Source organism: Amphiura filiformis, chromosome 9 (assembly GCF_039555335.1).
Source record: "Amphiura filiformis chromosome 9, Afil_fr2py, whole genome shotgun sequence".
In the NCBI taxonomy this organism is placed as follows: Eukaryota; Metazoa; Echinodermata; class Ophiuroidea; order Amphilepidida; family Amphiuridae; genus Amphiura; species Amphiura filiformis.
The window spans coordinates 65,210,642-65,234,324 of NC_092636.1; the positions used below are offsets into that span (position 1 = coordinate 65,210,642).

Genomic DNA, 23,683 nt, shown 5'->3' on the forward strand with positions numbered 1-23,683 from the left:
ATCTCTTTGAGAACTAAAAAACAGCAACTACAAAGAGATATCCATAGAATGTCTACGTACTTTCGTTATACTTTATATTTAAAAGTCTGGTCATATCATGTGCAAGAGGCAGACATTAAAACACCGAAATCCAACGGAGAACGACTATTTTGATACAGCCTATATTTAAAATTTTCAAACAGTATTTCAAAATTATCCAAAGGTCTACTTGACATTATAACATAAGCTTACAATATATATTTCATCTAACTTTTCAATAGAACTGGTAAAATTGTAGCCAACTACAAATATCTCGTCATTTTGATTGATTCTTGAGTATACTAGTAAGAGATCTTCCCAAGTTATCATTGATGCTTGGACGACATATTCTATTCTTGGATTTACTCAGATCCCAGCCACATACAATATAATCACGTATTGTATTCTCTGGACTATTGAAGAATTACAACAGGAATCCAATCTTCTAGAAAGTATTGGTTATTGTCATCCGATGAATATGTTACACTGGTTGGAAGATGTATCGATTATTATACAAACAATCACATTTCTTTTTGTGATGATTTGCAATGCCATTTTGTATATCGAAATAATTCGAACGCTCAACAGGAGAGTTGGAGTTATGTTTTTCTGTGTATTTGACACCTAATACGGGACAATGCAACTTTATGCAAAGTTATACCAATTTGAATGGAAAAAGAGAGCATTTCAAGTGACACATCTGGGATATTTTTTCCTTCACAGCAAGTCCCGCCGGCTGTTTAATGGGATCGTTACACTACAGCATAACATATTGACACAAATATCATCTAATTAGAATCTCTTACTACGAGGGTCATTCATAAAGTTCTACCTTTAATACATATAACAGTATTTGCTATGATGTAAAATGTCAACAACAAAAAATGATAAAAAAGATGCTTCACTCCAACAAAAACCCTTGCTTTTTATCAAAGATTTAGATAAGAGCAAGTAAGAATTGTAACCAAATTTAATGTTTTTCTTAAAATCCTAAAAGACATTTATGCATAAATTGTGTGTATTAGGAAAAAAAGGCTACCTGGAAGCACTTTAAACCTGCTATGGAAATGGCACTTGGTAACTGAACACCAAGGAAACTTATCTGAAAAGTGACAAAAAGTGGTTTGGTGCTTTTATTTTTGAATTTCAGCTCTGAGAAAGAACTTAAAAAAGTCATCTGGCTGTTTTGTTGTTACACATTTGATGTTGATTGAGTTATACTCTGTTAGCATAATCATAACACTTGCATATCGAGCTAATGTCATAGGAGGGAAACACACATATTTTCTTGTAAAAATGTTTTATGAGTTTTTACCGTTTCCGGTGTATCAAATCTTATTTTGGTTCTGAGGTCACCCACAAAATCTGGAAAAGGTATCAATATACATTTTCCCTCATTTGTAGGTGACATTCCAGTGTATAATCATGCCGAGTTTGAAGAAGCTACCATGTACAGAACCAAAGTTATAAGAGCGGAGGTATAACTTGGATGGCCACCATTGTTTCCTGGTGTGAAAACAAAAGTGCATGGCAAAATCAACTTTCCAATTCCAATTACAATGTGTAATATGTTTTATGTTTTCTCTTTCGTTTTCACTTTGGAAGTTCTGCTTTTGTCCCATATCTGCTCCCGTTTCATTTCTGATGACTTCAAATTAGGTAGAAATCCTCTAGTTTGATAAATTGTATTATTACCATTTGGACTTGATGTTGTACCTGAAGTTTCATGTTTCATCTTTGAGTTTGAACTTTCGGCATGCAATGACCTTTTCTTTGGTATTTGATCATGATGCAAGTCATCACTTGAGTGTCTTTTAGAAGTATCTCTTGCTGATGTTTCTTTGTTCCTGACATGTGTTGTTGGCTTACTGTCTTTTGAAAGTGTTCCGAGCAAAGTGTTCCTGAGAAATCGCTTGTTAGTTGTCATGTTCCTCTTTTTCCTGTTGAATGATAATAGCACAAGTACATTGAAAATAATTAGAAAATTAAGATTATCCATTATTACAGTTACAGTACATAGCACAGAGCACATTGCATCAGGGATTAATGAAATTGGGATATGACAGCTAGTCAAATAATATGTACAGGTATCTGTAAGTCGCCAATACTCTGCCATTGCATATCCTGGATCACCAACTCAATTTTAACCGGCTTTTTTTTTTTTTATCACATACGATTTCTCTGTTCAAGCAATAAAATTGCCCTTAAAATCGTCACTTACTGCATCCACGGTTAGACTTTTTCAAGCCTGCTATAGTGTATTTTTTTCAAATGCTGAACAGCTATAGCTTAATTTATTAAATACATCAAATCAACCAACAATACCACGATACTGTAAGTGAAGCTGATCACATAGTTATTTATTTTTATTTTTTATTTATAACATTCGGCCGAAGCCAGGCTAAGCCCAATAGTGCTCAGAGGCTACTAAATTCAAGGGATGCCATCCGGATATGATGGAACAGGGATATGGGAAGAGGTCCGATTTTAGATGCAGAAGGAAAACCGGAGCACCCGGAGAAAAAACGGCGAGGACGAGCATGGATCGGCAACCAAACTCACATGTGGCACCGCGAGGGAATTGAACCCGGCCACAGTGGTGAGAAGCGAGTGAGAAGACCACTACAATGGTGAGAAGTGAGTGAGAAGACCACTACACTAACCCGCCCTCCCAATGTTAGGATGCTGGGTGCGTTCTTAATAACTACTACTAGTATTTGTTGTCTTGTCCTGTCTTGTCTTGTTCTTTATTGTGGACTTTAACAATGACCAAGATCTGGAATGATATAATGGTATAATGATATATAACTAACTGTAACATACTATACAATAACGTACAATCCTATATGCGCCCCCAAGTCCTTGAGTGTATTATTTTAGGTACCTGGATAATGAGCACATGTATATCAAGGACTGAGAAACAACTTAGCTAAGTATTTACAGTCTTGAGGCGCATGGAACGCCGGACAGAAGGGGCTGCGGAAGGCAGGCTTGGTGGTGTGTATGTTTCCTTTAGACCCGGAGAGTTGTGGGGTAGCAACCGTGACAATGCGCGCTGTGGAAGCTGAGTGTCGCGGGTGGAAGAGGGTGGCGGATCCAGGGACAATGCTGGTCCAGGGGTGTTTGGTGCTGGTTGGGTTGTGGGTGTGTCTGGAGTAGATGGGGCAGTGTTGTCCGTAGGTGGCATACCTGTAGTCACCTTGTTCGGGTCGCTGGGTGCAGATGCTAAGGAGGGTCTGCGAGGTACGACTGGTGGTGTAGGAGGGCAGATGAGATGATGGGGCTGGCAAGACACTGCAGGTGTATAGCGCCGCAAGAACTTCCTGTTACGTAAGGTTACTCGGCCAGAGCCATCTACGCTGAACCACATATTGGTCAAACTGACGCACCTCAATGACAATGCCTGTTTTGTCCCATTTGGTTGGGTGAGGGCCGGTTTGATTCTGGACTCGTGCGTGGTCACCAATAACAAGGGGAGGAAGGTGTCTTGTGTGCTCGGAAAGCCGTTCTGCAATTTTCATGTGTCTGTTACGCAGGGCCTCTTCTCGGGCTGCCAGTGTCTCTCTCCATGTTGGGTGTGGTTCATAGCGACCGGGGTGTATGGGAATGAAATCACGTATGGGTCGACCAAACAGACACTGTGCTGGGGAGAGTTTAGTCCCTTTGTCTGGTGTATTTCTGTATTGTAACATTGCCCGTTGAAAGGAGTCAGTGTCTAGGTCTCCATTGGGGTTTGTGTTGTCGAAGACATATTCCAGCTAGCTCAAGTCAAGACCCTGAACGCCTTCAGTATCAAAATGCCAGGCATAGCATGCCCGATCACTTCGTGTGACTACGTCACACCAGAGGACGCCACACCTGAACTCACTATTGCGCTACTCAATCTTCATGGCAAACAACACGACACGCCACCCCAACCAGGTGGTGCAAAAACTGAAAAGGTTAAACGCCCTACAGTGTCCCTCGGGGGCACATCAGAGGAATGGACATATTTCCTCTCCAGATGGAATGACTACAAAACTGCCACCAAAATAACTGGTGCAAACATTGTAATCCAGCTCCTTGAATGCTGCGATGACCCCCTCCGCAAGGATTTAACACACACAGATGGGGGCATCACACTCACTGGGAAACCTGAAGAGGATGTCTTGAAAGCCATGAAAACACTCGCTGTTCGTCAAGAAAATATCATGGTTTCACGTGTCCAGCTACATGACATGCGACAAGACAGAGATGAGCCGATCACGGAACTTTGCCGCCTGTCTTCGTGGCCAGGCAGGGGTGTGTAATTTCATTGTGCCCTGCCCAAATTGCAACCAGAATGTTGACTATAGTGAGCATGTACTACAGGACGCCATCTCTCGTGGCATCAGCGACAAGGAAATTCAACTGGAGCTCCTTGGGGAGCAGAAACAGAACATGACTTTAGAAGAAACTGTCAGCTACATAGAGGCAAAAGAGAGCGGGAAACGATCCGCCACCCGCCTACAAGGTAACATAGCCTCCACAAGTAGCTACCGCTCAATGAAGAAGGCAGATAACACTCATCAAAGACACATTTGCAACTATTGTGGTCGTAAAGAGTCACATGGCACACGTCGCAAGGACCGTGAGCAGTCATGCCCTGCATTTGGCCATGTGTGTGGAAAATGCAGTGTTCGGGGCCACTTTGACGCAGTTTGCAGCGGTGGCGGCCGCAAAGCGACATTCCAAAGAACCTACTAATCAAAGAAAAGGCACGACAGACACAGAAAGCGCCATATTTGACACACTTTGCAGCATTGACAATGACTCTAATGTGTTTAGAGTTTAGAGTTTGTGTTGTTGTGTTGGGGTTTGTGTTGTCTTGGTCATTGTTAAAGTCCACAATAAAGAACAAGACAAGACAGGACAAGACAACAAATACTAGTAGTTCGTTATTCCATGATGCCATGATCTTCACCTTCCATGGAAGGCATAAGATCTTGGATCACGCGCAATGGAAGGCTACTAGTATTTGTTGTCTTGTCCTGTCTTGTCTTGTTCTTTATTGTGGACTTTAACAATGACCAAGATCTGAAATGATATAATGGTATAATGATATATAACTAACTGTAACATACTATACAATAACGTACACTCCTCTACGTTCAGGGATGCTGGCGACCATCGATCGATGATCGCCAGCACTCCTGGAATTAACCAAGATGGCGGTCTCCATGCATGTACCGAGGTGTGCTGGAGTAGAACCAAAATAGCGAGAATTGCTGGTAAAATCGAACTGGAAAATTTGGCACGCAAGCCACGCATACCAGCCAAATTTACTGTCAGGGGCTTGATTGTACTATCAGGACAATATTGAGGTTTGCAACTCACAGTTAAAAAATCATGCTATTCCATGATGCATTGATGAAATTGTGCTAAATCACACATGCAACCTGTTCCTAAATGGGATGGAAATTGCTCTTATAGAACAAGTTCAATAACTTCAATTACATAACCATTTATGTCACAATTAACCCAGTCAAGCAATTGTCTTAATTTGTCAACATGTATGTACTGTTTTAGGGAGGCACTGGAATAATACAAAAAACGCACAATTCTCTGCGGTAGGTTATAGTCAAAGTTTGTTCAGCTTATATAAGTTGAAAAAAATTAGACTAGTTGTATGTTGCGTAATGCGTGACTGGCGCACCCTTATGTGAATCTATGTGAGTTTGAGTTGGGACTTTATTGACGTGTGTAGTAACAAAAGCTGAATAATTTTCACCTATTATAAGCCAAACAAACTTCAATATACACTTGCTTTACATACATACCAGCCATATGTTCCCATGGTTTCTGCTCTCTCTTTGCCTCTTTTGGCTTCTCCAAGAAGTTCTTCAACTGCTAACCTGAAAAGTAGCATTTTATAGACCCTCATAAGCACGGATAAGTCATGGAACCATGATGATACAGTTTGGATACTTTTGTTTTGTTTTATTTAGTTTTATTTAAAGGGAGAAAAAATTACTTAATGCTACATTGTATATAAAACTGTTTGACTAATTGCTCCACAAAATGACCAACAAGGAACCTCTGGAATGTGTCTCCACCACTTGGTCATCCAACTTGGTCAACAAAGCTATTAGCGATAAAAATATATTATCCTGCATGCAGCCATTACACTGATTTGTGACAAGAAGATATCATGACAAAATGTTTTAAAAAGTACTTGTTTAACCTGTGCAATTAGAACAAAAAATAACAAAGCAAAAGATGTACATGTATGTGCAAATGATATATGGTATTCTCTTTATTTAAAAAAAAAGATCAATTGATCAATGTTCCTGTTAAACAGCAATTCTGTGTAGAATCTTAATGGCGAGCACTATATTCAAAAGCATAAACAATGTTCACTATGTGTGTTTTTTTTCATCCGGCCAGCAAATACAAGAATGATTTTCAAACATTATAAACATTTTTATAAACATGTTTTGGTTATTGGCCAAAAAAATATGTATTGGTTTTTGGTCAAAACTTTTTAATAATATTTAAATCTTGGGATATACAATAGTCATAAAAACAATTATTTATGAAAAAACACGACAACAATTTAAAAATGTTTGCAACATAGTTGCCAGGACTTACAAAATATAATGTTGAAATGTTTTATATTCTTAATTATCAGTGGTGGTGGAAGCATTTTAATGAATACATCAATAAATTGCCTGGGAGTAAATTTGCATAGGCCAAAATGAAGGTGGGTTTTGCTATTTGCTGTACCGTTGTGTGTTAAGGGCACACATTTATTGTGCAATTTATCCTATTTTGGCCCCCAAACCAGTGGATGCACAGGCCTACAGGGCAATTATTGCTTTATTTTTTCTTCTATTAGGATTCTAGTTAGGGGGGATATGTTTTGGTTATTGGCCAAAAAAATATGTATTGGTTTTTGGTCAAAACTTTTTAATAATATTTAAATCTTGGGATATACAATAGTCATAAAAACAATTATTTATGAAAAAACACGACAACAATTTAAAAATGTTTGCAACATAGTTGCCAGGACTTACAAAATATAATGTTGAAATGTTTTATATTCTTAATTATCAGTGGTGGTGGAAGCATTTTAATGAATACATCAATAAATTGCCTGGGAGTAAATTTGCATAGGCCAAAATGAAGGTGGGTTTTGCTATTTGCTGTACCGTTGTGTGTTAAGGGCACAAATTTATTGTGCAATTTATCCTATTTTGGCCCCCAAACCAGTGGATGCACAGGCCTACAGGGCAATTATTGCTTTATTTTTTCTTCTATTAGGATTCTAGTTAGGGGGGATATGTCTATCCCACTGCTTCCACCACCTGACATTTACACATTTTCTGTAAAACGTTTTGTCTTTGGTGTTCGCTTTTACAATGCACAATTTGGGATAAATTTGTTTTACCTCACATGAAATCCATCTGGACATCGAGTTACACCCCAATACCACATTTGCATCATGCCAAATAAGTGCCAACAGGGCCTAGATTTTGACGAGAATAGTAGAATCGATTCTCATAATGATTCTCATAAGAACTTCTTCCATTGTTTCATACAGTAAGTGCAGTGACTGACTATGATGATTTTTGCAAACCAAGACGAAATCTAGGCCCTGGTCAAGTTCAATATGTTCATGTTTGTTTGTTTTTGTACAACCTAATGATAATTCAACTAACAACCAAAACAAGGGTTAAATACATGTAAGAATAAAAGACTGATATTTGAAAACATATAAATTGACACATGGAGATATACTTTACCTTTCCAATTCGTTGTCATCCATCTCTCTGCACCTATGTGTAGTAGGCCCTAATGTGTAGCTCCTGTATGTCACCTGTAAATAAATAGATATACACACATTTTAATAAACATAATAACTGATGCAAAATGGGGGAGCCTTAAAAGTTTTGACCCTCCTAAGGGGGGGGCTGAAAAAAATGACCACAAAATTTCCGGAAAATTGAGTTGAGATGCTTTTCTATGGGGTTGACCCATAATTTTCATGTCAAAAGGGGGGGGCCCTGAAATTTTTGAGACCTAAAAAGGGGGGGGGGGGCCTGAAAAGTTTTCGCGATAATTTTTTTTGCATCAGGCCCCCCTTACAAGTGTTTGTGAACAGTCCCTAACCCATGTTCAAAATGGATTTGTGGAACTGTGTTAAGGCTGGGATTTTTCGCAAATTTTGTGCCTGGGTACCCTATTTTGTGGCTACTAGCAGTGGTGGCACCATGAATTTTCTTTTGGGAAGGCATGTGGGCAAAGTGAATTTCGGGGGGCAAAATCAACAAATTCTGCGCAAAATTGCCGCAACACTGTTAGTGGCGTGCGCAAAGGGGGAAATGGTCAGGGGTAACCTGAGAGGTCACTGTTCATGCCAGTTTGAGTTTCAGAAAGGTTTCATTCATTTTCTGAAATGATCATTTGATATGAAACAATAAATAGTACAATTTACATCAAAATGTCGATAAATGACTAATACAACTACAAGTGAGAAACATCCCACCATCGCATCCTTCATCATGCGTCTATCGCGCTACGGTGGGAACATAATAGATTTCACAATTAGCCAGTGCCGGCCACACAATTTCTATTGGACCCCAAACAAAACATGCGGGTTTGCAATGTCAAGTTGGCTCCTAGCATGGCATGCTGTGTGGATATACTTGTACTGGGAACCACCTAGACTACTCCGTACTGTCCGTAGTCCACTTGCATATTGTGCATACTAGCTCATACTCTGGATATTGCATTTAAGCTTAAAACTCCGATTTAATTAATTTGTGCACAATTGATAGATTTTCAAAAACTGATCATCTTTTCAGTCACCGTACTCCCTCTGTTTGTTAGCTTCCCAAGTGGACTACTGACTTTGGATTGCGGTTTACACGCTTAACACGGCTGTCTATGAGCTTCTATGGATGAGCTTGTCGGGTTTCTGGCCTACTAAAATTGGCCATGATGTAATGCATCTTTAATTGGATCTGGCTTGTGATTGGTCGCCCAGATCTCGTTATGGTTTAACTCCTCCGGGCACCTGCCATTACCATTAATACATGGTACACAACTATGCGGCCTTTGTGTTGGCGGGAACATGAGCGCGTCTTGTACATTTTTTTGTACCATGCTTGTATTTCCAGGCTTTGTGCGTGCGGTTAAATTGGATTGATAAACAAGTATGATTGACAGTGTTTGTGTTAGGGATCAAAGTTCCGTTTAAAATGCAATGTCCATAGTCGATTTTTAACTGGGACTTATGCGATTAATAAACTGGTAGATTCTAAAATCAGAATTGTTCAGTATTGAAGAGCTAATATAATTATGACATTTTATTATGATGTTGTATTCAATAATTAAATATAAGCCTCACGATACTTTACTTTTTTACTGTCACTAATATAATTATATAAACTTTTTCATAACAATTTTATACTAGTATTTTGATGTAATAAATATCAGTATAATTTCGAGTTCAACTGAATGCTTTCATCATGATTAATAACATGTTTTATTTATCAAAAATCGACTATGGTATAGTCTAGGAACCACCACGATCTTCCGCTACGTGTTTCATGACTACTTAGAAGAGAGCTCTTAGGCCCTTCGCACTTGATTATTAGTTTCCTGTTTACCGCCCGTGTCCAAAATTGAAAATCTCAAAATAATTTATTTTATTTTTATTTCTTATTTCTTATTTCTTATTTCTTATTTTCTCCTTTAAAAAATAACTTTCAACTACTTCTACTTGCCATTTTCTGACTTTAATAATATCAACAATAATGATGAATGAACAAAGAGTACAACTCCACCTTCACTTAAATTTAAAAATCAAATATTGTTGTGAAATAATTAAATGCTCGCTCTAGTCAAAACGAGTCAATAGTTGCTTGTAATAGTTCAAACTAAATAAAGAAAATAAAAGATAATTAATAATTAATAATTAAAAGTCACCTCGTCCCTTTTTCAAAATCTTTAACAGGAAACTAATAATCAAGTGCGAAGGGCCTTATGGTCATGCGCCATGAATTGCGGTATGTATGTACATGTAGGAAAGCTGATCTGATATGGCCAATTCCACCTTTACGGACGTTACAGATACATGCAACTTGCAACTTTTAAGTGAATGTTTGTTGTTAGGATAACACTTTATTTCTTTGTACATATATCTACTAGTACACACTCTAATGTTCAATATAATGAAGCAATTTTGTTTTGGCTTTCTTAGTTAATTAGCTACAGAAATTAGAAACGCAGCGTTCACGGACGTTACGCTGAAAGTGCCTGCCATTTTGACAGATGGTAGGCCTACATATCCTTAAATCTCCATTCAGTTCTGTGTTTTATTTTTTTCTGTTAACTATATTGAGCAAGCCCTGACTCCATTCTATGTAAACATGAAAAGCAAGTTTGAAATTAATACTCCTGTATCGTCCTACACTGTTAATTTAGTATTACGGACGTTACATTTTATCTCAAATGTAACGTCCGTAACGTTTTCATAATGAAAAAAAACTGTCAAGGTGCTTCCTCAAATTTTTTCTTTACTATCTTGAAGTAGGTCTGACATCAATCTATGGAGGCATCATTAGCAAATTTGAAATAAATGCTCCTGTTTTGAGCAATAATGTTCCAAAATTTTGTTACGGACGTTACAAAAGGCACTTTTGGCATGGAATTGGCCATATATCTCATTGTGATGGTAATTAAATTCCGTTAAAAATGCCAGTATGATAACAGTCAATGTCTGTGCTGACGAAACTAAGTTGGATGTGTACCTATGACATACATGTATGTTTTTTAAGTTGCGAACTATTTATAAGTCAAATGCAGCAAACCTTTGACGAGCGCGACTACCGTGATGTTGCAAATTCGGCGCTAACAACGCGTACGGCGCACAGTTCATTCATAAATTTCCACTCAGCAACAACATATCGCCTTAGCACCCAATCAGAGACAAGTGCGTGCAACGCAGTAAATACGCGATGTATCCTTACAATACTCGCTCGTCAAAGGTTTACTGCATTTTTTTATAGAATTTATTTTTTAGTTAAGCTTAAAACATTTCTGGGAAGAACCGGCATGATTGATTACTCACGTAACTCACCTCATCACTGACACCTACAAAAAACCCGTAAATCACTCCTAACTGATCAGATACTCCAGAAACGCTGTCAGAATGCAACCTTATGGAGTCAAATCGCATAGTTTTCAGCGAGAATTGATCAACAAATTCTTCTTTCGTTAAAAATGCTTTACATAGCCCCTGATAGCCCGTAACCCAACATACGGGCGCACACCACCAATAGAGCGCCCCATTGAAATACACGTGAAAACGCATCTATTCTTTTTCTGATTTTAGACCTTTAGGCCTACGCAGAGATACTATAATAGGTCTACGGCAACAAATTGAATTATAAACATACTGACAAATCGATGACAATTTATTATTATGTTTCAATGTACGGGTAGTAGGCCTAGTAGACCATTTCATGATACCATTTTCGACACGTTTCTAGTGAAACCCCATTTCTCTTTTTTTTGGATCCGTAGTTCATGATTGTATAGGTTTCATGATTTAAGCTATAACATGCCTTTCTTTTTGATTACAAATCCATTCGTATTACGCGGACTTGGATGTCGACCTTTTCCCATGATACATCACGATTACATCGCAAACCGCTGGCGGCGCCCTTATTGCGAATACCGAGAATTGGACTAGACCCATGCGCGTATCTAGAAGGCCCTTACCCCGGGGGGCTGAGATGGTTTGTGCCGCCCTGGAGAAAAGATACAGGATGCCGCCCTACCCCCTACCCCCCCCACCCACACACGATTATTTGGGAAGTCTGAGGGGAATGTTACCTCCTAAGAATTTGGAAAAAAAACATTTGGTGGACGATTTTGACACTATTATATTGTAAAATTATACTTAGAAAAAGTGAAAATGAAGGCCCAAATGAAGCAATTCGTGGACCAAAACTGATTTTGTGTTCTAAAGAGAAGAGAAACGGCCACTTGTTTATCTATACGTAGGAGGTTGTCTGCTCGAAGTTGGAAAGTTTTGGTAAATGATGGTCCAAATTGGAGCCATTTTGTCAATCATTTTCACTTGTTTATCCATAGGCTAGGGGTGTCTGAGAGATGTTCCCCCCTCATAAAATGTTGCAAATGAAGGTCCAAATTGAAACCGTTTGGTGCATCACTTTTTACTTGTTTATCCATAAGCTGGAGGGGTGTCTGAGGGAGATATTTCCCCTCCTCCGAAGTTGGAAAATTTTGCCAATTAAAGGTCCAAATTGAAGTCATTTGATGTATAATTTCAAAGTTGTTTACCCAATAGCAGGGGAGTGTCTGAGGAGGATTCCCCCCTCCGAAGTTGGACAATTTTGCCAAATGAAGTTCCAAATTGAAAAAAAAAAAAAAAAAAAAGCGCAGTGATTTATAGTGCGCTACGCACAGGCACAACGCCTAGACGTTGATCCACAAGCCTCAGCACACTTTACAGATTGAAGCCATCTGGGGTATAATTTTTCACTTGTTGAACCAGGGGGGAAGGTGTCTGAGGGGATGTTCCCCCTGCCAAGTTGGACAATTTTGCTAAATGAAGGTCCAAATTGAACCCGTTTGGTGCATCGTTTTTACTTGTTTAACCATACGCAGGGGAAGAGGTGTCTGAGCGTGGATGTCCTCCCTCCGAAATTGTACAATTTTGCCAAAATTAATAAAGGTCCAAATTGGAGCCATCTGGTGCATCATTTTTTACTCGTTTAACCATATGCAGGGGGTGTCTGACGGTGGATGTTCTCCCTCCGAAGTTGGAAAATTTTGCTTTTCACTTGTTTATTCCCCAGAGGGGGTTCTCCCTGGTTGAAGGTATACGGGGATGTGCCACGGTTTTCGGGTACCTTTTCAGCAATTTTGGTATATCAATGGGTGGGTTTTCAGTGGAGACCAATGCGCCCAATTGGGCGCATTTGGGCAAAAATGCCCCTAAAAGCGCCCAATTAGGGCAAATTCTGTGCTTTTTGGGTGTTTTTGTGAAAAATTGGTATACTGATGGGTGGCAAAAAGTAGGTATAGAGAAAGTCAGCATCCCGAAAGTCTGCGTGGCACATCCCCGTAAATTTTTTTTCGAAGAACCCCCCCCCCCGGGGTTTATTCATTCACAGGGGGTTGGTTGTCTGAGGAGTGATGTCCTTTTGCTGGCCCCTGCGCAACATGATTGCCACCTCTGGCCCATCAAATAGCAGACACCCCTCCCCACATCTGTAACCCAAGTTTTTTCCAAGCTGTCCCCATAATTCCTTTACCGGGAAATTTTGAAAAAGTGCGCGAGTAGCGCGCAGAAATTTGCTATTTCAATGCTAAAAATTCAAAAGGGATGTATCGGCATGATCGGAGTCACCGAGCCAGGGGCCAAAATTCCTAAATCGTCCCACTGATTTACTAGGCCTACTAAGAGAACATTACCGGGCGCGAAAAATTGCAGTTTCAATGCTAAAATGAACATAATTGAGGACAATTGTGCCAAAGGAAGATGTATAGGCGTTTTACAACATTTGGTTAATTTAGTCCCGGTGTTTTGATCCAGCTCATGAGTTTTATGCTTATTCCATGTTAATGATTTACATAATAGAAAGGATGGTATGACTCTCCTTTTTGAGATTCGTGATTGTGTTCAAGTTTGAGATGAAAAAAAAAGAATTTCCAATGGGGCGTCTCACAGATCTACTCACAGAATGGGTTTGCCGAGATAAATGCGCGAGAAGCGCGATCCAATCTGGCATTTTAATACTAAATGTTCCAAAATGTTTGGCTTAAGGGCTGGGGTATGAACGTTTGGACAGTATTTATTGTGGGACATTAGAGCACATCAGACATATCGAATTGCATTCTGAATACGAAGAATGTCATTCTGATATCAAATAATTTTGATTTTTTGAAATTCGCAATTTAATACACATTTTATGGCAAATCATTAAAATTGATATTTTTGATATTTAACAGTACTTGAAGTAAACTTTATAAATCTGATGATTTATACTTAAAGTGTATGTAGGTGGGATGAAAAGCCGACGATCAATTGAAAATGTTGACCTTTCGTATTGAAGATATGGATTTTTTCCCAAAACACCAAAAAAAAATTAGGTCAAAATTTTCAATTGACCGTCGGCTTTTCCTTCCTGCTACATACACTTTAAGAATATATCATTAGATTTATATAATTTACTTCGAGGACTGTTATTTATCAAAATTTGAAAAATATCAAATTTTATAATTTGTCATAAAATTTGTATTATATTGTAATTTTCAAAAAATGAAAATTATTTGATATCAGAAAGACATGCTGAGCCTAATTCAACGACATGACTCGAGAGAGCAAAAAGTGGGGATCTGGGCCAAATTTTGACAAGCCATATCTCCAAAACCGCTTGGAATTGAGCATTAATTTTTTCCATGTGTTCATTATGCTCATAGAGGTATGCTATCAATGATTTTCAGCAAAATTTGAGGGGATGACCAATGACCAACCAACCCTTTTTGTTGATGTGGCTGGAATGACTCCTATGTGAGTAGGCAAGCCTAACTGATGTTTTTAATGCAAAGTCATCAAGACCCCAAGCCACTATTTCTCAGAAATGTTGTCCAAGAACATATTTTCAACATACCTAAAGTTCATGGTGGGGCAAATTGTCTGACATTGGTTTTCAGGGGTGTCAAAATGTACAAAAAATGTACTATTGGAGTTTTGCATGGGTAATATCTCAGCTAAAATTATCCTAATTGACTCAATTTTGGATAAGAGTAATGTCCTACCAAAGGGTTCCGACTGGCAAAAAATGGACAAAAATTATTTTTACTTTTGGAGTTCTGACCCCCGAAGTTGGTCCTGGATGGACAAAGTTGCATTTTGAGGGCCCTGTATCTTTTAAAGTAAAGGAGTTACAAGTTTTCTGATGCCAGATTTGAACTCTACACAATTAAGTACCCCAGGATACATACTTTCAAAGTTGTAGGGGGTTCTCTTTATACATTTATGGACCTCCAAACATCGTCTTTCGCGTTGCGACACATTTTTACGCTGATCCCCTAAATTTCAAATTGATGCCACGGGAAAACGAAATAGCGTATGAAGCTCAAATTTTCAGGATTTTACTTTCTCATCAATATCTACCACCACACAGATAAAGAAAAAAATTGAACAGGTGCTGCGGTGCACATCCCAGGAGTTGACATGGAATGGCTCTGCTTCGTATTCAGAGTGCAATTCGATAGGTCTGAGGTGCTCTCATGTCCCACAAAAAATACTGTCGAAACGCAATAAACGCTCATTTTAGATCCCTTAAGTTTGGGTCTAAAATAGACCAAAAGGAAGATGCAAATCGTAAATTGGCACAACATTTCTCTCGAATGAACAGGGAGGGTACTGACTTGCCACCCTGCCCTATTGTAATTTTCAAAAAATGAAAATTATTTGATATCAGAAAGACATGCTTCGTATTCAGAATGCAATTCGATAGGTCTGAGGTGCTCTCATGTCCCACAAAAAATACTGTCGAAACGCAATAAACGCTCATTTTAGATCCCTTAAGTTTGGGTCTAAAATAGACCAAAAGGAAGATGCAAATCGTAAATTGGCACAACATTTCTCTCGAATGAACAGGGAGGGTACTGACTTGCCACCCTGCCCTATGGACAGTGGCGTAGATTTCTTTTTAACATGGGTGGGTTGGAAAATTTCTTGAAGTACAGTGAATCCAGAGCCTTTCAGTGACAAAATTAGTTTATGGTACAAATGAGCTCGAAGCGCCAGAAAAATTTACCATGATTGAAGTTAAACAGAAGTGGAATAATTGGCACTTTTTAGGTTTATATGACAAAATATAATTGACTTCCATGCAACGCTAATGGCACGGGGCTATATGATTTTTGTTACCCTCTGAAAATGTTGGCTTTGAAAAAACTGTCTTTCATACTATTAGTTTTTAAATTCGCAAGAGGTGCGGAACCATTTTTGCCGCTTGCATCATGGGAGGTGCTCAAAATCCACCGAGGGGTACTGATTCCAACACCGGCTAGCTGCACGTTCCTTTTTTACTCTCTTAGTTTTAATGATCAAAGCAAAATAATTAGTTTTGTTGAAATTCGCGCGAAGCGCGCAAAATTTAGATTTTTACTGCTTGGAAGGGCTCAAAATCCATCGAGGGGCACTGTATCTGATCATGCGTTTATTCGGTTTTTTCTGACCCTCTGAATTTTGCCGGCCGTAAAACAATCTTTCATAATGATTAGTTTTGTTGAAATTTAGATTTTCACTGCTTGGACGCGGGCTCAAAATCAATTAAAGAGGCGCTGAACCCAACGCAGGGCGGCAAGTTCCCTGTTGTCTCCCTTAGTTAAGGAATGGTCATGCATGGCGTTGATTTTCCTCTCCTCCCCTCTTCTCTCAGTGCTAGTTGAAAGCCAGTGGCATAGCTAGGGGTTTTGGCGCCCAGGGCTAAGGATACACAATGGAGCCCTCCCCAATCCTTGAAACAAATACCCGCGGAGCGCGCAAAAATGTGCACAAATAGGACCTATCACTCATTAATTTTGGTTATAATGAAGTTGAATATCGTTCAATTGATCTTTCAAATGAATTTGTGTTCAAATGCGCGCGAAGCGTGCGAAAATTTTGACTTTTATCGCCAGGAGGGGCGCAGAATCGATGTTGAATTGGTCAATTCGGCGCCCCTAAGGGTGGCGCCCAGGGCACGTGCCCCCTCGTTACACCACTGTTGAAACCCACCATATATATGCGGTTTTCTCTCCTTCATTTGCTTTATTCCTGGTTATAAGCCATCTTCCTTGTATGTGCCGCCCCATAAGCCACCTTACTTTTATGTAGTGCCGCCCACAAGCCACCCTCCTTCTATGTGTCACAGTGCAGGCCCATAGTTAAACAGCGTGATATACCGTTTTCCACTAAGAATCACGACGTGCCGCCATTTATATGTGACTGACAAGCGTTTTTCTCTCCTCCCTCCCTATTCTTTTGTCCTGGTTACAAGTCGCCCTCCTTGTATGTGTCACCTCACAAGCCGCCCTCATTCACCTATATTTTTAACGCCCGTTGTACGTTTCCGCCGCCCCCCTCTTTCTCTTGGTTACAAGCTAACATGTGCGGCCCTACAAATAGGTTTACTTTTTTTTCTTTGTTACAAGCCGCCTTCCTTGTATATGTGCCGCCCCTCAAAAAATCCCCCATACTTCTGTGTGCTGCCCCACAAGCCACCCTCCATGTAGTGCAGGCCCATATAGTCAAAAAGTGTGATCTACCTTTTCACCCCCTCTTTTCCCCTGGTTACATGTCACGATGTGCCGCCCTATAGATGACCAACAAGTGTTTTTCTCCCCCCCCCCTCTACTTTTGTCCTGGTTACAAACTGCCTTCCTTGCATGTGCCGCCCGTCACAAGCCGCCCTCCTTGTGAGGTCACCCTGTGGGCATATTAGACTTGTTGTACATTTCCACCCCCTCTTTTATCTTGGTTACAAGTTGACCATGTGCCGCCCTTTATTGGTGACTGACACACGTTTTTTTTCACAAGCCACCGCTCTCCTTGTATATGTCGCCCCATGGCGCCCTTCTTGTATATATATGCCACCTCTATCTCTCTATCATGGTTGGTTGGCTACAAGCCGCCCTCTATCTGCATTCCTGGTATGAGCCGCCCTCTATCTCTCTATCATGGTTAGTTGGCTACAAGCCGTCCTCTGTCTGCATTCCTGGTATGTGCCGCCCCTCTATCTCTCTATCATGATTGGTTGGCTACAAGCCGCCCTCTATCTGCATTCCTGGTATGAGCCGCTCCTCTATCTCTCTATCATGGTTAGTTGGCTACAAGCCGTCCTCTGTCTGCATTCCTGGTATGTACCGCCCCTCTATCTCTCTATCATGGTTGGTTGGCTACAAGCCGCCCTCTATCTGCATTCCTGGTATGTACCGCCCCTCTATCTCTCTATCATGGTTGGTTGGCTACAAGGCGCCCTCTATCTGTATTCCTGGTATGTGCCGCCCCTCTATCTCTCTATCATGGTTGGTTGGCTACAAGCCGCCCTCTATCTGCATTCCTGGTATGTACCGCCCCTCTATCTCTCTATCATGGTTGGTTGGCTACAAGCCGCCCTCTGTCTGCATTCCTGGTATGTGCCGCCCCTCTATCTCTCTATCATGGTTAGTTGGCTACAAGCCGTCCTCTGTCTGCATTCCTGGTATATGTGCCGCCCCTCTATCTCTCTATCATGGTTGGTTGGCTACAAGCCGCCCTCTATCTGCATTCCTGGTATGAGCCGCCCCTCTATCTCTCTATCATGGTTAGTTGGCTACAAGCCGCCCTCTATCTGCATTCCTGGTATGTGCCACCCCTCTATCTCTCTATCATGGTTGGTTGGCTACAAGCCGCCCTCTCTCTGCATTCCTGGTATGTGCCGCCCCTTTATCTCTCCATCATGGTTGGTTGGCTACAAGCCGCTTTATCTCCCCTTTTCTCCTGACTGGTTGCATCTCGTACTTGATATGTGCCGCCCTACAAGCCGCCCCTATCCCTCATCTTTTCTTCTCAGTGCTGATTACAAGGAGCCTCCTTGTATGTGCCGCCCCACCCATTATTTTAGGCCGGTTTTTTTCTTTTTTTCTTTCTTTTCTCTTTCTTTCTTTTCTTTTTCTTTCTTTTCTCTTTCTTTCTTTTCTCTTTCTTTCTTTCTTTCTTTCTCTTTCTTTCTTTCCTCTTTTTCTCTTTCTTTCTTTTCTCTTTCTTTCTTCTTTTTCTCTTTCTTTTTCTGTTTCTTTTTTTCTTTCTTTTTCTTTCTTTCTTTCTTTCTTTCTTTCTTTCTTTCTTTCTTTCTTTCTTTCTTTCTTTCTTTCTTTCTTTCTTTCTTTCTTTCTTTCTTTCTTTCTTTCTTTCCTCTTTCTCTTTCTTTCTTTCCTCTTTCTTTCTTTCTTTCTTTTCTCTTCCTTCTTTCCCTTTTTTTCTTTTTCTCTTTTTCGCCGCCCCTTTTTTCCCCCCGGGGGACTGGCGCCCCCAAAGCCCCCCCCAAATACGCGCATGAGACCCCTCCCATATCGGCAACATATTTTATGAGCTTTTATGCATACATATCAAATCATGAGATGCACGAATTTCAAACCTACTATTTTGGCATATTTGTAATTTTTACACAATGTTCAACTTACACCTCGGATTACACCTAATATAATTGGAATCAGCCAAGTTCGTTGTCTGGACCAATCCCCCATAGAACACCACAGTTAAGCGGTCAAGATATTAAGTGTTTTCTTTCCTTTTTATCTCGCTACTTCTGCTTCAAATGTAACGTGAAAACCTTCCTGACAGTTATTTACTAATATTATAAATATTGTTATAATTTTGAAATGACAAAACTTCAAATTTGCCCGAAATCGTATATTATGGCTTTAATAAAAATATGAAAACTAGGATTTAAAAATATGAGTTAAAATCAAATCAAAAATCAAAGAGAGGTGCTTGCGGGGTTCGAACCAAGATCGAACTTCCAAATACATGTATTTACCACTAAGCCATACCGGAGATATGATTAATTCGGTGACAATAAAAGCAATGTTATTCCCACTCAGTGCCTCACTCGTGTATTCTATTTCTGGAATGAATTAACACCGTCCAAATAATGTAACACAAACCTTTATGCTGACTTTTGAAATTGTTTGAACGTTGGGAGTATTATTTTCAAGTTAAATAACCAACAATGGACAATTGACAATGAAAGTTTCTTTGCAGGAAAAACATCGGCCGTACAATATATGGCGTGACAGTAGTCACGCACAAAGATAAACATTTCAACATGTTCAATATACGACTACGAATATACCCCAACCAAAATTCACGACATTTTCAGGCAAGCTAACTTAAGTTATTCTATAACATGACACCGATTTTTGATTCCGGCGCTTTTTCTTGCTTGATGATATGAACATTTTTGTGTTCGTGACATGCAATTTTTCTCATTTTCCGAGCTACTTTGGACATGTTCAAGCTTCTTTTTTTCCATTTAATTCAACTTTTACACGTTATTTGTTGCTTTACACAAATGTTTGATGTCTTATCTGTGGTCAGGGTACATGAATGATGCAATATACGACCCGTGTCTTCCATTTCTGGAGCTATTTATTTCAACATTGTGTTACGTAACCCGTGTTCACCAACCCGTATAAATTTTCTGTCGAACAAAAGTGGTCACGAAGTTGCTGTCGTACTGTAAAATGTCCAACTCAGTATTTCATTTCTAATATAACCAGCATAAATAATCGATATTTTTATTGCGTCTTCCAAAATCATCCATCCATGAGTACATTCGCGAGTTGATTTTGAAAAAATTAGTAGTCGAAATTAAAAAATGGTGCAATCAAAACCGAAATTCTGTAGGGAAATATCTTTCATTAGCGAATTATGTTACTTTGAAAAGCAAAAACGTTGACCCCCCCCCAAAAAAAAAAGCTCATGGGGCGTGTTGAAGTCTGTGAAAATCGAAAATAAGCCCAAATTTCATACCTAAGTTCAACACCAAAGTTTGAAAAAAATATACAGTACCATACATGATAGTTTTTTCCTGACATTTACTGACAAAATGAAAATTATTGCTTTTCATTTGGCCGACAAAAATTAATTTTACAGTGAAAAGTGAAAAAAGGAGTGAAAACTCCAAATTTTGCTCATTTATACGCCAAATTCGATCGTTTGTATTGCCTCATTAAATGACTGAGTGAGTCTCGTTATAACAATAGCCATCGATTCACTAGCGTTATGAGTGAATTGCTTTGGGCAAGATTGCCAGACTCGAAAATATTGTTTTTGCAAATTGGGAGGGGGGTTGAGGAATAGGTCCATTGCTTTTCTTTGATTTTTTTTAGCAAGTGTTTTGCAATTTTGACTGCGTTCTCCGCTTTGCCACAACTAGTGGTCAGCTTGAATTGATATTCATTGGCAAAAGCATGCGAACTAAACGGTGGACCATTATCTGAGCATATCTCATCTGGCACTCCATGGGTTGCAAAATGCTTCTTAAGGATTCTCATAAACAACTGCGGCATCCTTTCTGCCATGCAACTTATCCAACTCAAAATAGTCTGAATAATAGTCCACTGTAGATACGACCTTATTACACTCTAGATGGCGATAATCATTAAGGCCATACGACACAGCATGTAGGAGGAACAATAGAAGGCTATATGACTTTTACACTATGAGACATTTTTCTGTAAAAAATCTGTGTGAAAAATCTGTGTTGGATCACAGATTTTTCACGGATTTTTCAAGTGATCACGGATTTTTGTCTCCAAGTGATATAAGCTAGTTACTTTTATTGAAGTAATTTACTCGAAGAAAATGAGAATAGAGATAGAAGAGAGAGGAAAAGAGAGTGTGTGTGTGGGGGAGGGTAAGTGGGGGGGGATAAAGAGAAATAGATGGGGTATAGCATTAGAAGTGGAAAGGGAAGGGGGAGAAGAGCTCGAGAGTGGTGTGGAATACTGAGTGTTCGAATGTATAGGGGAAGCGAGGAGGGGGAGAAGGAGACACTTGGGACAGGGAAGAGAAGGTCATATAGGTGGGGGATAGGGGAGCCTAGCTAGGTGGTATGGGTTGTGCTTACCGGGGACAATAGACTAATTCATAATCAAATCATCTCCATCATCATCATGCATCGGTTATGTTTCGTACAAACAAACAATGCCCCCCTTCAATATACGCGCATGATTTCTAGGCCAAGGCCTCGTGGCCGTATAGAACTCGGGGTGTAATTATACGGTGATATGAAAGTATGCCAACTACGACAGAGACTTCTCTACGACAGGCATCAACTACCGCCCGCGGTGATAGGTGTCCGATAATAATTATGTTAGCACATGCAATAGGCCATTATGTACTTGATTTTTGGTTTCTGAGCAAAAGAGAAACCAAAACTTATAATTTGAAATGATGGATTATAGTGCAGATCCATTAGGCCTAACTCACCAAATCCATACTCTTTAAGCTCATTGCATCTCTACACTGAGTTGAATGGCACTAAGTGTGTTTAATTCCCACAGAACATTATTTCAGAAGTTGCCCTTTGCCGTGCAGCTGTCTGTTTAATGAATTTTGTCTGCTATGCCATGAGATGAAATTGCTTTCTTGAGTTTTCAACATCTCTGATGTTTACACTCACGTTTTAATAATACTAGGCTAATGACTATGAAGGAGCATATTCCTGGTGCTTTGCAAGTCGGTGTACTGTTACATTGATCCTTTTTAGTGATCTGTGTACTAAACAACATACGTGTTTGCTTTTTACACTCCATGCATCTTGAGTTTACCTTGAACGCTAGCGAACTTTGGTATATAGTCAGGGTACAACGATTTTCGCAATGCAATGTTGCCCCACTCCGCGCATTTCATTTCCACAATTCATTTCGTTCTTCCAGAATATCGGTAATGACACGATCGACAGCTTCAGTCCCATTTTTCATGATCAAAACTTGGTATCAGAAGAAAGCTCATATAACCTCATTACGCCAGTACTAAAAATTAACGCCTGAAATGTGGTTCGTTTAGATAAAGTGAACAAAAACGTAGTATTTACTATCCTATGTAGCAATGTTATACACGTTTTTAATTCTTGTTTCAAAGCTGCTTTGTTTTAATAATAATATGCTTCCGTGTAAGATAAAAAACAGAACACGAGCAAATTGGACCACGCCCCTTTAATAGCTATTTATCCGGACTGAAAATGTGAATGTCATACGTACCCCAACCCCAACACCTTAACACCACTTTGTTAACACCCCTCAAAATGAATTGTTTAATCCTAGCCCTAAGTACTCTCATAAACATTATAGTCCTACCCCTAAATCCTGATCACAATCGCTATCCCTAATCCAATTTCGTATCCTAAATCATACCCTAAATATAATCCCAATCATAAACCTAACACTAACCCTAACAATGGATAGGACATTCCCGGACATTCAGCAGCCCATACCAACTTTTTGTGGGTTCTCAACGTTCAATAAAACCTAATTTTTTCTCAAATTGTGACCCCTTCAATTTTCCAATAAATGTTAAAGGAAAAGCGCAGTGGTTTATAGTATGCGCACAGTCACAACGCCTAGACGTTGATCCACAAGCCTCAGCACACTTTACAGGTTTTCGCTGACCGATACGGGCATTAACGGGCATAAACCATTAAACAACTACACATGGACTTGCAGCTCATAGTGCAGTTACGCCCACGGCAAATTCACCGTGACCTTTCCAGCCATAAACCCCCTTATTGAAGATTAAACCGATATATGCAGTACTAAACCATTATATAGTAATCTATTGTCCAATGCAAATTTATTACCACCTGATAATATTAATCCAATGAGCGACCGAATTGTCCGCTACGGACGACTAATCCAATCGATAATGATGCTATTGACATGTACGAGCGGAGCTCCACTGACCGAGTTTTGGGGGTATTTTTTACTGGTTTGCAGCTGCTTGCTGTCATTTACTCATCAAGGCGGACCACCGTTATTATAAGGACTCTGCCAATTATTTAAAGATTGACATTTAGAGAATAAGCCATACTCGATTGACAGAAAGTACTAAATTTGTACGTATGACGGT

At 39.6% G+C, this 23,683-nt stretch overlaps 1 protein-coding gene across 1 annotated transcript; it reads right to left on the bottom strand.

Annotated features, from left to right (window-relative positions):
* Positions 1-724: 724 nt before the first annotated feature.
* Positions 725-11,275, bottom strand: LOC140161324 (uncharacterized). Its single transcript, XM_072184803.1, has 4 exons — positions 11,123-11,275; positions 7,782-7,855; positions 5,817-5,891; positions 725-1,958 (listed from the first exon to the last, which is right to left on the bottom strand). Exons 1-4 carry the CDS (start codon positions 11,219-11,221, stop codon positions 1,592-1,594), a joined length of 615 nt encoding a protein of 204 aa, XP_072040904.1. The 5' UTR covers positions 11,222-11,275; the 3' UTR covers positions 725-1,591.
* Positions 11,276-23,683: the final 12,408 nt, after the last annotated feature.